The following is a 16,668-nucleotide window of genomic DNA, read 5'->3' as shown; positions in this document are numbered from 1 at the left end:
GTCCTGACACACTGTGAGACCCCACACACACCTGGCAGATTCCTAACGCACTTTGAGACTAAAAACACCCCTGATGTTGTACTGACAAACTGTGAGCTCCCACACACCCCGACACACTGTGAGACCCTACACACCACTGAAAGGATCCTGACACACTGTGAGATCCCCACAAACCCCTGACAGGGTCCTGACACACTGTGAGACCCCACACACACCTGGCAGATTCCTAACGCACTTTGAGACTAAAAACACCCCTGATGTTGTACTGACAAACTGTGAGCTCCCACACACCCCGACACACTGTGAGACCCTACACACCACTGAAAGGATCCTGACACACTGTGAGATCCCCACAAACCCCTGACAGGGTCCTGACACACTGTGAGACCCCACACACACCTGGCAGATTCCTAACGCACTTTGAGACTAAAAACACCCCTGATGTTGTACTGACAAACTGTGAGCTCCCACACACCCCGACACACTGTGAGACCCTACACACCACTGAAAGGATCCTGACACACTGTGAGATCCCCACAAACCCCTGACAGGGTCCTGACACACTGTGAGACCCCACACACACCTGGCAGATTCCTAACGCACTTTGAGACTAAAAACACCCCTGATGTTGTACTGACAAACTGTGAGCTCCCACACACCCCGACACACTGTGAGACCCTACACACCACTGAAAGGATCCTGACACACTGTGAGATCCCCACAAACCCCTGACAGGGTCCTGACACACTGTGAGACCCCACACACACCTGGCAGATTCCTAACGCACTTTGAGACTAAAAACACCCCTGATGTTGTACTGACAAACTGTGAGCTCCCACACACCCCGACACACTGTGAGACCCTACACACCACTGAAAGGATCCTGACTCACTGAGAACCCCACACACCCCTGACAGGGCCCTGACACACTGTGAGACCCCAAACACGCCTGACAGGCTCCTGACACACTGTGAAACCCCACACACCCCTGACAGAGTCCTGCACACTGTACAACCCCACACATACCTAACAGGGCCCTGACAAACTGTGAGACCCTACACACCCCTTACAGGGTCCTGACACACTGTGAGACCCCACACACTCCTGACAGGGCCCTGACAAACTGTGAGACCCTACACACCCCTTACAGGGTCCTGACACACTGTGAGACCCCACACACCCCTGGCAGGGTCCTGACACCCTGTGAGACTCAAAAAACCCCTGACAGGATCCTGACATACTGTGAGACCCCAAACATTATCTGGCAGTTTCCTTACACACTGTGAGTCCAAACACACCATTGGCAGGGTCCTGACACACTGTGAGACCCCACACACTCCTGACAGAGTCCTGAAAATCTGTGTGATCCCACACACCCCTGATGCACTGTGCGACCCTGCACATCCCTGACAGGGCCCTGATGCACTGTGAGATACCCACGCACACCTGACAGGGTCCTGACACACTGTGAAACCCCACACACCCCTGGCAGATTCCTGATGCACCTTGAGACTAAACACACCCCTGACGTGGCACTGACAAACTGTGAGCTCCCACACACCCTGACACAGTGTGAGACCCTACACACCACTGAAAGGATCCTGACACACTGTGAGATCCCCACACACACCAGACAGGGTCCTGAAAATCTGTGTGATCCCACACACCCCTGATGCACTGTGCGACCCTGCACATCCCTGACAGGGCCCTGATGCACTGTGAGATACCCACGCACACCTGACAGGGTCCTGACACACTGTGAAACCCCACACACCCCTGGCAGATTCCTGATGCACCTTGAGACTAAACACACCCCTGACGTGGCACTGACAAACTGTGAGCTCCCACACACCCTGACACAGTGTGAGACCCTACACACCACTGAAAGGATCCTGACAAACTGTGAGATCCCCACACACACCAGACAGGGTCCTGACACACTGTGAGATCCCCACACACCCCTGACAGGGCCCTGACACACTGTGAGACCCCAAACTCACCTGACAGGCTCCTGACACGCTGTGAAACCCCACACACCCCTGACAGGGTCCTGACAAACCGTGAGACCTTACACAGCCCTGACAGAGCCCTGCACACTGTACAACCCCACACATACCTAACAGGGCCCTGACAAACTGTGAGACCCTACACACCCCTTACAGGGTCCTGACACACAGTGAGACCCCACACACTCCTGACAGGGTCCTGACACACTGTGAGACCCCACACACCCCTGGCAGAGTCCTGAAAATCTGTGTGATCCCACACACCTCTGATGCACTGTGCGACCCTACACATCCCTGACAGGGCCCTGATGCACTGTGAGATACCCACGCACACCTGACAGGGTCCTGACACACTGTGAGATCCCCACACACCCCTGACAAAGTCTGGACACACCGTGAAGCCCCACACATCCCTGACAGGTCCTGACAGACTGTGAGTCCCTACCCACCCCATACAGGGTCCTGACACACAGTGAGACCCCACACACCCGTGACAGCGTCCTGACACACTGTGAGACCCCACACACCCCTGGCAGATTCCTGATGCACCTTGAGACATCCCTGACAGGGTCCTGACAAACTGTGAGACCCCACACACCGCTGACAGGGTCCTGACAAACTGTGAGACACCACATACCCCTGACAGAATCCTGACACAATGTGAGACCCCACACACCTCTAACAGGTTCCTGACACATTGTGAGACCCCACAGACCCCTGGCAGATTCCTGACGCACTTTGAGACTAAACACACCCCTGACTTGGTCCTGACAAACGGTGAGACCCCACACAACCCAGTTGGGCTCCTGACACATTGTGAAACCCAACACATCCCTGATAGTGTCCTGACACACTGTGAGACCCCACAGACACCTGACAGGGTCCTGACACACTGTGAGACCACAAACACCCAATACAGGGTCCTGACACACTGTGACACCCCACACACCGCTCATAGGTTCCTGACACACTGTGAGGCCCCACACACACGATAGAGAGAGGTGACACACTCTAAGACCTCCACACCCACCGGATAGGGACCTGACACATTGGCAGACGCCATACACCCCTGGCAAAATCCTGAGACAGTCTGAGAACCCCCACACCCCTGGCAGGGTCTTGACACACTGTGAGATCCCCACACACCCCTGACAAGGTACTGACACACTTTGAGACCCAACACACAACTGACAGAGTCCTGACACACTGTGAAAACCCACACGCCCCTGACTGGGTCTTGTCACACTGTGAGACCCCACACATTCCTGACAGTGTCGTGACACACTGTGAGACCCCACACGCCCCTGACAAGGTATTGACACACTTTGAGACCCAACACACAACTGACAGAGTCCTGACACACTGTGAGACCCCACACATTCCTGACAGTGTCGTGACACACTGTGAGACCCCACACACTTTTGCAGGATCCTGACACACTGAGACCCCACACACCCCTGACAGGTTCCTGACACTGTGTGACCCACACACCCCTGGCAGGGTGCTGACAATCTGTGTGAACCCACACACCCCTGATGCACTCTGAGAGCCTACACACCCCTGGCAGGGTCCTGACACACAGTGAGTCCCCACACACCCCTGACGGGTCCTGACTCAGTGTGAGACCCCCACACCCCTAGCAGGGTCCTGACACACAGTGAGTCCCCACACACCCCTGATGGGTTCTGACTCAGTGTGAGACCCCCACACCCCTGACGGGTCCTGACTCAGTGTGAGACCCCCACACCCCTGGCAGGGTCCTGACACACTGTGAGACCCCACAAACCCGTGACAGTGTCCAGACACACTGTGAAACCCCAGACACCCATGCCAGGGTCCTGACCCACTGTGAGACGCCACAAACCTCTGACGGGGTCCTGACACACTGTGAGACCCCACACATCGCTGACAGGGTCCTGACACAGTGTGAGATCCCACAAACCTCTGACGGGGTCCTGACACACTGTGAGACCCCACACGTCGCTGACAGGGTCCTGACACAGTGTGAGACCCCACACAACCCAGTTGGGGTCCTGACACATTGTGAGACCCGACACACACCTGACAGGGTCCTGACACACTGTGTGATCCACACACACCTGGCAGGATGCTGATAATCTGTGTGAACCCACACACCCCTGATGCACTCTGAGACCCTACACACCCCTGGCAGAGTCCTGACACACTCTGAGAGCCAAAACACCCCTGACAAGATCCTGACACACTGTGAGACCCCAATAACCGCTGACAGGGTCTTGACACACTGTGAGACCCCACACACCCCTGGCAGGGTCCTGACACACTGTGAGACGCCACACACACATGAGAGGGAGAGAACACACTGTAACATCCCCACACGCACCGGATAGGGTCCTGACACATTGCCAGACGCCATACACCCCTGGCAAAATGCTGAGACAGTGTGAGACCCCCCACACCCCTGGCAGGGTCTTGACACACTGTGAGATCTCCACACACCCCTGACAGGGTCCGGACACACAGTGAAACCCCACACACAACTGACAGGTTCCTGACACAATGAGACACCCTACACCCCCCTGGCAGGGTTCTGACACACTGTGAGACAACAAACACCTGACAGGGTCCTGACACACTGTGAGACCCCACACACACATGAAAGGGACATACTCTAAGACCCCCACACTCACCGGATAGGGTCCTGACACACTGTGAGACCCCACACACCCCTGACAAGATCCTGACACAGTGTGAGACACCACACACCCCTGGAAGGGTTCTGACACACTGAGAGACCCACAAACACCTGATAGGGTCCTGACACACTGTGACACCCCACACACCCCTGACAGGGTCCAGACTCACTGTCAGACCCCACAAAACATAGTTAGTGTCCTGGCATACTGTGAGACCATGACCCACTCTGAGACCCCACAAACTACTGACACGGTCTTGACACACTGTGTGACTCCACAGACTACTAACAGGATCCAGACAAACTGTGAGACCCCACACAGCTCTGACAGGGTCTTGAAACACTGTGAGACCCCAAACACCCCTGACAGAGTCCTGACACACTGAGAAACCACGCACACCGCTGACAGGGTCCTGACACACTTGCAACCCAACACATACCTAACAGGGGCCTGACAAACTGTGAGACCACACATGCCCCTGACAGGCTTCTGACACGCCGTGAAGACCCACACATCCCTGACAGGTCCTGACAGACTGTGAGTCCCTACCCACCCCATACAGGGTCCTGACACACAGTGAGACCCCACACACCCCTGGCAGGTTCCTGACGCACTTTGAGACTAAACACACCCCTGACTTGGTCCTGACAAACTGTGAGCTCCCGCACATCACGAAGCACTGCAGGACCCTACACACGACTGAAAGAGTCCTGACACTCAGTGAGACCCCACACACCCCTGACAGGGTCCTGACACAGTGTGAGAACCCACACCCCTGGCAGGGTCCTGACACACTGTGAGACCCCACAAACCCGTGACAGTGTCCTGACACACTGTGAAACCCCAGACACCCATGACAGGGTCCTGATCCACCGTGAGACCCCACAAACCTCTGACGGCATACTGACAAACTGTGAGGCCCCACACATCGCTGACAGTGTCCTGACACAGTGTGAGATCCCACACACCCCGACAGGTTCCTGACACAATGTGAGACCAAAGACATCCCTGACAGGGTCCTGACAAACTGTGAGACCCCACACAGCCCAGTTGTGGTCCTGACAAATTGTGAGACCCGACACATCCCTGACAGTGTCCTGACACGTTGTGGGACCCCACAGACACCTGACAGGGTCCTGAGACACTGTGACACCCCACACACCCCTCACAGTTTCCTGACACACTGTGAGGCCCCACACTCACATGAGAGGGAGAGAACACACTCTTAAGAACCCCACACGCACCGGATAGGGTCCTGACACATTGCCAGATGCCATACACCCCTGACAAAATGCAGAGACTGTGTGAGACCCCCCCCCCCACACCCCTTGCAGGGTCTTGACACACTGTGAGACCCCACACACACCTGCAGGATCCTGACACACTGTGAGACCCCACACACCCCTGGCAGGGTCCTGACGCACTGCGAGACCCCACACACCCCTGACAGGTTCCTGACACACTGTGAAACCCCACACACCCCTGACAGGGTCCTGACACACTGTGAGACGCCACACACCGCTGACAGGATCCTGACACACTGTGAGACCCCACGCACCCCTGACAGGGTCCTCACACACTGTCAGACCCCACACACCCCGGACAGAGTCCTGACACAGTGTGAGACACCCCACACACCCATGGAGGGATCCTGAAATACTGAGATACCCCACAAACATCTGACAGGGTCCTGACACACTGTGAGACCCCACACACACCTGTCAAGATCCTGACACAGTGTGAGACCCCAGTCACCCCTGACAGTTTCCTGACCCACTAGGAGATCCCACACACCCATGAGACGGAGAGGACACACTCTAAGATCCCCACAGGCACCTGATAGGGTCCTGACACATTGCACATTCCCAGACGCTATACACCCCTGGCAAAATGCTGAGACAGTGTGAGACCCCCCACACCCCTGGCAGGGTCTTGACACACTGTGAGATCCCCACACACCCCTGACAGGGTCCTAACACACTGAGATCCCCACACACCCCTGACAGGTTCCTAACACACTATGAGACCCCACACACCCCTGACGGGTCTTGACACACTCTGTGACCCACACACCCCTGGCAGGGTCCTGACTCACTGTCAGACCCCACAGAACCTATTTAGCGTCCTGACATACTGTGAGACCCCACAAGCCACTGACACAGTCCTGACACACTGTGAGACCCACACACCCCTGACAGGATTCTGACACACTGTGAGACCCACACACCCCTGACAGGATTCTGACACACTGTGAGACCACACACACCCCTGACAGGCTCCTTACAAATCGTAAGACACCGCACACACACGAGATGAAGAGGAAACACTCTAAAACCCCCACACGCACCGGATAGGGTCCTGACACATTGCCAGATGCCACACACCCCTGACAAAATCCTGAGACAGTATGAGACCCCACGCACCCCTGACAGGGTCCTGACTCCCTGTCAGACCCCGCACACAACTGACAGGGTCCTGGCACTGTGTGAGACCCCCACACACCTCTGGCAGGGTCCTGACACAGTGTGACACCCCACACACCTCTGGCAGGGTCCTGACCCACTGAGAGACCCCAAACACCCTTGACGAGATCTGACTCACTGTCAGACCCCACAGAACGTAGTTAGGGTCCTGACCTACTGTGAGACCTCATACACCCCTGACAGGGTCCTGACACACTGTGAGACCCCACACAACCATGGCAGGATCGTGACACGCTGTGAGACCCCACACTAACCTGACTGTTCCCTGACACACTGTGAAACCCCACACAACGCAGCTGTGGTGCTGACACATTGTGAGACCCCACACAGGTTCCTGACACATTGTGAGACACGCTCCCACCCCCGCCACAACAGGGTCCTGACACACTGTGAGACCCCACACACACATGAAAGAGACACACTCTAAGACTCCCACACTCACCGGATAGGGTCCTGACACATTGTGACACCCCACACCCCCCGGCAGGGTTCTGACACACTGTGAGACCCGACACACACCTGACAGGGTCCTGACACACTGTGAGACCCCACACACACCTGACAGGGTCCTGACACACTGTGAGACCCCACAAACTACTGACACGGTCTTGACACACTGTGTGACTCCACACCCTACTAACAGGATCCAGACAAACTGTGAGATCCCACACAGCTCTGACAGGCTCCTGACACACTGTGAGACCACACACACTGCTGACAGGGTCCTGACAAACCGTGAGACCTTACACACCCCTGACAGGGTCCAGACACACAATGAGACCCCACACACAACTGACAGGTTCCTGACACAATGTGACACCCCACACCCCCCTGGTAGGGTTCTGACACACTGTGAGACTACAAACACCTGACAGGGTCCTGACACACTGTGAGACCCCACACACACCTGACAGGGTCCGGACTCACTGACAGACCCCACAGAACATAGTTAGCGTCTTGGCATACTGTGAGACCCTGACCCACTGTGAGACCCCACAAACTACTGACACGGTCTTGACACACTGTGTGACTCCACACACTACTAACAGGATCCAGACAAACTGTGATACCTTACACACCCCTGACAGAGTCCTGACACACTGTGCAACCCAACACATACCTAACAGGGCACTGATAAACTGTGAGTCCCCACACGCCCCTGACAGGGTCCTGACACACAGTGAGACCCCACACACCGCTGACAGGGTCCTGACACACTGCGAGACCACACACACCCCTCGCAGATTCCTGACGCACTTTGAGACTAAACACACCCCTGACAGGTCCTGACAAACTGTGAGACCCTACACACCCCTGACAGGGCCCTGACAGACTGTGAGATCCCCACACATCCCTGACAGGGTCCTGACACACAGTCAGACCCCACACACCCCTGACAGGGTCGTGACACACTTTGAGACCTAACAAACCCCTTTCAGAATCCTGACACACTGTGAAACCACATACACCGCTGACAGGGTCCTGACAAACTGTGAGACGCCACACACCCCTGACAGGGTCCTGACGCACTGCGAGACGCCAGACACCCCTGACAGGGTCCTGATGCACTGCGAGGCCCCACACAACCCTGACAGGGTCTTGACACAGTTTGAGACCCAACATACCCCTTTCAGAATCCTGACATACTGTGAGATCCCCACTAATCCCTGACAGGGTCCTGACAAACTGTGAGACCTTACACACCCCTGACAGATTCCTGACACACTGTGAAACCCCACACACCCCTGACAGGGTCCTGACACACTGTGAGACCCCACACACTACTGACAGGGTCCTGACACACTGTGAGACCCCACACACCCCTGGCAGGTTCCTGACACACTGTGAGACCCCACACACTACTGACAGGGTCCTGACACTCTGTGAGACCCCACACACCCCTGGCAGATTCCTGACGCACTTTGAGAATAAACACACCTCTGACATGGTCCTAACAAACTGTGAGCTCCCACACACCCAGATGCACTGTGAGACCCTACACACCACTGAAATGGTCCTGACACTCAGCGAGACCCAACACACCCCTGACAGGATCCTGAAACACTCTGAGACCACACACACCACTGACAGGGTCCTGACACACTGTGACATCCCACACACCCCTTACAGGGTCCTGACACACTTTGAGACCCAACACACCCCTGACAGAGTCCTGACACACTATGAGAACCCCACTCATCACTGATAGGGTCCTGACACAATGTGAGACCCGAAACACGCCTGACAAGGTCCTGACACACTGTGAAAGCCCATACACCCCTGACAGGGTCCTGACAAACCGTGAGATGCCACACACTACTGACGGGGTCTTGATACACTTTGAGACCCAACTCACCCCTTTCAGAATCCAGACACACTTGTGAGATCCCCACTAATCCCGGACAGGGTCCTGACACACTGTGAGACCCCACAAACACCTGACAGGATACTGACTCACTGTCAGACCCCACAGAACATAGTTAGCGTCCTGGCATACTGTGAGACCCTGACCCACTGTGAGACCCCACAAACTACTGACACGGTCTTGGCACACTGTGTGACTCCACACACTACTAACAGGATCCAGACAAACTGTGAGACCCCACACACACCGGACAGGGTCCTGACACACTGTGAGACCCCACACACCCCCGACAGGGTCCTGACACACTGCGAGACCCCACACTCCCCTGACAAGGTCCTGACACACTGTGAGATGCCACACACCCCTGACAGGGTCCTGACACACTGTGAGACCCCACACACCCTTGACAGGGTCCTGACACGCTGTGAGACCCCACACACCCCTGATAGGTTCCTCACACACTGTCAGACCCCACACACCGCGGACAGAGTCCTGACACAGTGTGAGACCCCACACACCCATGGAGGGATCCTGAAATACTGAGATACCCCATAAACAACTGACAGGGTCCTGACGCACTGTGAGACCCCACAAACACCTGTCAAGATCCTGACACAGTGTGAGACCCTACATACCCCTAGCAGGGTCATAAGAGCATAAGACCATAAGACAAAGGAGCAGAAGTAGGCCATTCAGCCCATCGAGTCTGCTCCGCCATTTTACCATGAGCTGATCCATTTTATCCTATTTAGTCCCACTGCGCCGCCTTCTCATCATAACCTTGATGCCCTGGCTACTCAGATACCTATCAATCTCTGCCTTAAATACGCCCAATGACTTGGCCTCCACTGCTGCCCATGGCAACAAATTCCATAGATTCACCACCCTCTGACTAAAAAAATTTCTTCGCATCTCTGTTCTGAAAGGGCGCCCTTCAATCCTGAAGTCATGCCCTCTCGTACTAGATTCCCCCATCATGGGAAACAACTTTGCCACATCCACTCTGTCCATGCCTTTTAACATTCGAAATGTTTCTATGAGGTCTCCCCTCATTCTTCTAAACTCCAAGGAATACAGTCCAAGAGCGGACAAACGTTCCTCATATGTTAACCCTCTCATTCCCGGAATCATTCTCGTGAATCTTCTCTGTACCCTCTCCAACTTCAGCACATCCTTTCTTAAATAAGGAGACCAAAACTGCCCACAGTACTCCAAGTGAGGTCTCACCAGCACCTTATAGAGCCTCAACATCACATCCCTAACACACGGTCCTGACACACTGTGAGACCCCACAAACCCATGACAGGGTCCTGACCCACTGTGAGACCCCACAAACCTCTGACAGGGTCCTGACACAGTGTGAGATCCCACACACCCCTGACAGGTTCCTGACACACTGTGAGACCAAAGACATCCCTGACAGGGTCCTGACAATCTGTGAGACCCCACACAACCAAGTTGGGGTCCTGACACATTGTGAGACCCGACACATCGCTGACAGTGTCCTGACACGCTGTGAGACCCCACAGACACCTGACAGGGTCCTGACACACTGTGTGACCACACACACACCTGACAGGGTCCTGAGACACTGTGACACCTCACATACCCCTCACAGGTTCCTGACACACTGTGAGGCCCCACACACATATGAGAGGGAGAGAACACACTCTAAGACCCCCACACGCACCGGATAGGGTCCTGACACATTGCCAGACGCCATACACCCCTGGCAAAATCCTGAGACAGTCTGAGATCCCCCACACCCCTGGCAGGGTCTTGACAAACTGTGATACGCCACACACCCCTGACAGATTTCTGACACACTGTGGAACCCCACACACCTCTAACAGATTCCTGACACACTGTGAGACCCCACTCACCCCTGACAGGATCCTGACACACTGTGAGAACCCACATACACCTGACAGGATACTCACACACTCTGAGACCACACACACACCGCTGACAGGGTCCTGACACACTGTGACATCCCACACACCCCTAACAGGGTCCTGACACACTTTGAGACCCAACACACCCCTGACAGGGTCTTGACACACTGTGAGATCCCCACACACCCCTGACAGGATCCTGACACACTTTGAGATCCAACACACCCCTGACAGGGTCTTGACACACTGTGAGATCCCCACACACCCCTGACAGGATCCTGACACACTGTGAGATCCCAACACACCCCTGACAGGGTCCGGACACACAGTGAGACCCCACACACAACTGACAGGTTCCTGACACACTGTGAGACGCCACACACCCCTGACAGATTCCTGACACACTGTGGAACCCCACACACCTCTAACAGGTTCCTGACACACTGTGAGACCCCACTCACCCCTGACAGGATCCTGACACACTGTGAGAGCCCACTCACCCCTGACAGGATCCTGACACAATGTGACATCCCACACACCCCTAACAGGGTCCTGACACACTTTGAGACCCAACACACCCGTGACAGGGTCCTGACACACTGTGAGACGCCACACACCGCTGACAGGGTCCTCACACACTTTGAGACCCCACACACCCCTAACAGGGTCCTCACACACTTTGAGACCCCACACACCCCTAACAGGGTCCTGACACACTGTGAGAGCACACAGACACCTGACAGGGTCCTGACACACTGTAACACCCCACACACCACTCACAGGTTCCTGACACACTGTGAGGCCCCACACACACGAGAGGGAGAGAACACAGTATTTAAGACCCCCACACGCACTGGATAGGGTCCTGACACATTGCCAGACGCCACACACCCGTGACAAAATCCTGAGACAGTGTGAGATCCCCACACACCCCTGGCAGGGTCCTGACACACTGTAAGACCCCCACACACCCCTGACAAGGTACTGACACAATTTGAGACCCAACACACACCTGAAAGAGTCCTGACACATTGTGAAAACCCACATACCCCTGACAGGGTCCTGACACACTGTGAGACCCCACACACTCCTGACAGTGTCGTGACACACTGAGACCCCACACACCCCTGACAGGGTCCTGACAATCTGTGTGAACCCACACACCCTTAATGCACTCTGAGACCCTACACACCCCTGGCAGAGTCCTGACACACTGTGAGACCCCACACACACATGAGAGGGAGAGGACACACTCTAAGACCCCCACACACACCGGATAGGGTCCTGGCACATTGCCAGACGCCATACACCCCTGGCAAAATGCTGAGACTGTGAGACCCCCCCCCCCCCACACCTGGCAGGGTCTTGACACACTGTGAGATTCCGACACTCAACTGACAGGGTCCGGACACACTGTGAGATCCCCACACACTCCTGACAGTGTTGTGACACATTGTGAGACACATTGTGAGACTCCACACACACTTGCAGGATCCTGACACACTGTGAAAACCTACACGCCCCTGAGAGGGTCCTGACACACTGTGAGACCCCACACACACCTGCAGGATCCTGACACACTGAGACTCCACACACCCCTGACAGATTCCTGATGCACTTTGAGACTAAACAAACCCCAGATATGGTCCTGACAAACTGTGAGCTCCCACACACCCCGACGCACTGTGAGACCCCACACACCCCTGACAGGTTCCTGACACCATGTGAAATCCCACACACCCCTGACAGGGTCCTGACACACTGTGAGCGCCCACACCTCCCTGACAGGGTGACGATGAGAGGGGAGGGGGAGCTATGATTCCCTGACCTGTTCCTTTCACAGAATGCCCACTATCCTTTCCTCCATCTCCAGATGCCACATCAACACTGGGGACTAAAAGTTTCTTCCACAGGAATAAATGACAGCTGTGATAGTATTGGGAGTTTGTCCAGTACGAGACAGTCGGGTGTCAGTGAACTACCAGGGTAATACTCACCTTCACAGCACAGTTAATTGTGAAATGTGATGATCTGGTGTTTATCTGGACCAGGCCTCTCTGTCCAGTCAGGGGTCTGTTTATCAAATTTACTGTTCGAGCATCCATTGAAGAATCCAATTAATGCAATAGCTTTGAGCTAACTCTTGTGTATTTAAATACTGAGTTCTGAGTTGAGGCATCTAACAGTTTGTCCACTGTCTGTTCCCATGGAAGATGTTCAACAGAAACACAAGGAGACTCTGCGGACCCAAACTGAAACACTGAGAGTGAACACGATCCTGATGAGGGAGAAGGTGAAGGTTTTCCAGCTGGTTGATCGATACGCTGAGCTCACGGTCATTTCTACTGTTCGAGATTGGACACTGGTGGAACATGAGCTGCTGGCAAGAGGCAGAGACCACGAGGAGTGGAGAGAAAAACATCTCCGCAGAGAGCTGGAGAAACTCCGGACAGATCAGTTGTTCCAGAGCAGCTTTTCCCGGAGTAAATCCAAATCTGGGAGTTCGGCAGCAGTGGCCGGAGTCCCAGGGGTCGGGAAAACGACAATGGTACAAAAGATTGTTTATGACTGGGCCACAGGGAAAATATACCAACAATTCCAGTTTGTCTTCAGTTTCAAATTCCGAGATTTAAACAGTATTAACTGTCGAATAAACCTGAGGGAACTGATTCTGGATCAGTATCCTTACTTTGGGAATTTACTCAGAGAGGTCTGGAAGAACCCAGAGGGATTGCTGTTTATTTTCGATGGTTTGGATGAATTCAAACACAGAATCGATTTTGCTGACAGTCGGAGAAATACAGAACCCAAGCACCAGTGCCCAGATCCCGAGTGGTGGTGTGAAGTGTCTGACATTGTGTACAGTTTAATCCAGGGCAAGCTGCTCCCAGGGTGCTCAGTGCTGGTGACCACCCGTCCCACTGTGTTACATTTATTGGAAAAGGCGAAGATCGATGTCTGGGCTGAAATCCTGGGATTTGTTGGTGAGGAACGGAAGCAATATTTCATCAGGCATTTTGAAGATCAGACAGTGGCAGCAGCTGTTTTCAAACACGTGAAGGAGAACGAGATCCTGTACACCATGAGCTACAACCCCTCCTACTGCTGGATCCTTGCTCTGGCACTGGGTCCCTTCTTCACACAAAGAGTCAGGGACCCGCAGCGAGTTCCCAAGACCATCACCCAACTGTATTCCTACTATATTTACAACATCCTGAAAAACCACGGCCGTGAGATTGAGAACCCCCGTGATATGTTACTCAGGGTTGGTCAGATGGCCTTCAGAGGAGTGTACGATAAGAAGATTGTGTTTACAGATGGAGATTTGATCAACTACAATCTGCAGCCTTCCCAGTTCCTGTCCGGGTTCCTGATGGAGCTTTTGGAGAGAGAGGATTCTGCCCGGAGCGTGGTGTACACATTCCCACACCTCACCATCCAAGAGTTTGTAGCTGCAGTCACGCAATTCCTGAATCCACATCCCGGAGATATCCTGAAATTCCTCACTGAAGCCCACAGCACGACAGATGGTCGATTTGAGGTATTTCTCCGTTTTGTTGCTGGTCTCTCCAACCCAATGACAGCTCGGGGCCTGGAGGAGTTTCTGGGCCCATTTCCTCATCAAACAACCTGCCGGGTGATTGACTGGGTGAAGGAGGAGGTTAAACGCCAGAGTGGAAACACGAGGAGTGAAGCTGGTAAAAGGAGCCTCCTGAACACATTGCACTACCTGTTTGAGTCTCAGAATCCTGGACTGGCTCAGGCCGCACTGGGATCTGTGAAAACACTTTCATTCAGTGGAATGACACTGACCCCGATTGACTGCGCGGTCCTGTCCCACGTCATCGGACTCTGTGATAGAATAAAACACCTCGACCTGGAGAAATGCCACATTCAATGTGAAGGAATCCAGCGGCTGGGACCCGGGCTGCACAAGTGCCGGGAGTTGAGGTAACTTGAATTATCTCTCACTCTGAACTGTGAAACTGTCCCATTGTGTTGTTTCACTGTGAAGGGATTTGGGTAAAACTGTAGTGAATCAGATAGTAAAGAATTGTGACAAATGCCATCCCCCTTCCTCCTGTGGGATCTCTCTACCCCATCCCTATTCCCCCTTCATCCCTGCCCCTCTCAGCCCTCTCATTCCAGGAATACGTTTCTAACCATCGGGGAATGAGACAGGATATGTGGAGCTTACAGGGTCACACCGACAGACTAAATTACTGACATTCGGTCAATACCCTGGAGCTGGGCAGTGAGGGACATTGACAGTGATGGGAACTCCGATCAGTGATTTACTGAAGGGTTTAATGTTTCCTGAAATATCCGAGTGAGAAAAATTCCCTCAGACCCGCGGTTTGAATCACTTTGTTTATCAATTTGTCTGTTTGTGTTTAGACTCGGGCGGAATAAACTGGGAGATTCAGGAGTGAAACTGGTGTCTGCGGCTCTGAGGAACCCGGAGTGTAAAATACAGACACTGGGGTAAGTACCAGACTGTGGGAGATTGTGTTTACAGTCACTGGGTGTCTGACACTGAACATTAATGTGATCAGTAATTGTGTTACTGATAAACACTGGGGATTTGTACCGTCTCCTGTCTCTCTGTGTCCTTCACACTCACTCTCTCCCATCTCCAGGCTGTGTGAGGTCGGTCTCACAGATTCTGGTGCCGAGGATCTCGTCTCCGCTCTCAGTACAAACCAATCACTGACGGAGCTGAACCTGAATTATAATAAATTGGGAGATTCAGGAGTGAAACTTGTATCTGCGGCTCTGAGGAACCCGGAGTGTAAAATACAGAAACTGGGGTAAGTACCAAACTGTGGGAGATTGTGTTTACAGTCACTGTGTGTCTGACACTGAATATTAATGTGATCAGTAATTGTGTTACTGATAAACACTGGGGATTTGTACCGTCTCCTGTCTCTCTGTGTCCTTCACCCTCACTCTCTCTCATCTCCAGGCTGGACCGTGTCGGTCTCACAGATTCTGGTGCCGAGGATCTCGTCTCCGCTCTCAGTACAAACCCATCACTGACGGTGCTGAACCTGGTATCAAACTCGCTGACAGACCGATCTGTCCCCGCTCTCCGCCGCCTCATATTGACCTTCCCGAGTCTCAAATGGATCGGGTGAGTGTCTGTGTTAATGTTCAATGTGATAAAATATCAGCAGATCCGCGGGTTTTCTGGTGATATTTGTCTGTGAGTGTTGTCCCCTGTTACTGACACTGTTGTGTAAT

At 53.9% G+C, this 16,668-nt stretch overlaps 3 protein-coding genes across 13 annotated transcripts in view; 1 reads left to right on the top strand and 2 right to left on the bottom strand.

Moving 5' to 3' along the window:
- Positions 1-16,668, bottom strand: part of LOC140208694 (NACHT, LRR and PYD domains-containing protein 3-like) — a 247,788-nt gene that overhangs the window by 82,160 nt on the left and 148,960 nt on the right. The gene's annotated exons all lie outside the window — the stretch shown is intronic.
- The window catches only part of LOC140208709 (uncharacterized), a 53,367-nt gene that overhangs the window by 5,739 nt on the left and 30,960 nt on the right, over positions 1-16,668 (bottom strand). The window lies entirely within an intron of this gene.
- Positions 1-16,668, top strand: part of LOC140208714 (NACHT, LRR and PYD domains-containing protein 3-like) — a 39,777-nt gene that overhangs the window by 21,375 nt on the left and 1,734 nt on the right. The window contains 4 exon segments of the mRNA XM_072277594.1: positions 13,638-15,375; positions 15,823-15,909; positions 16,065-16,235; positions 16,391-16,558. Of these exon segments, the coding sequence (XP_072133695.1) occupies positions 13,638-15,375; positions 15,823-15,909; positions 16,065-16,235; positions 16,391-16,558 (2,164 nt within the window).

Source organism: Mobula birostris, chromosome 13 (assembly GCF_030028105.1).
Source record: "Mobula birostris isolate sMobBir1 chromosome 13, sMobBir1.hap1, whole genome shotgun sequence".
In the NCBI taxonomy this organism is placed as follows: domain Eukaryota; kingdom Metazoa; phylum Chordata; class Chondrichthyes; order Myliobatiformes; family Myliobatidae; genus Mobula; species Mobula birostris.
Note: the sequence above shows the minus strand (reverse complement) of the source record. Positions and strands in the feature narration are given on the sequence as shown.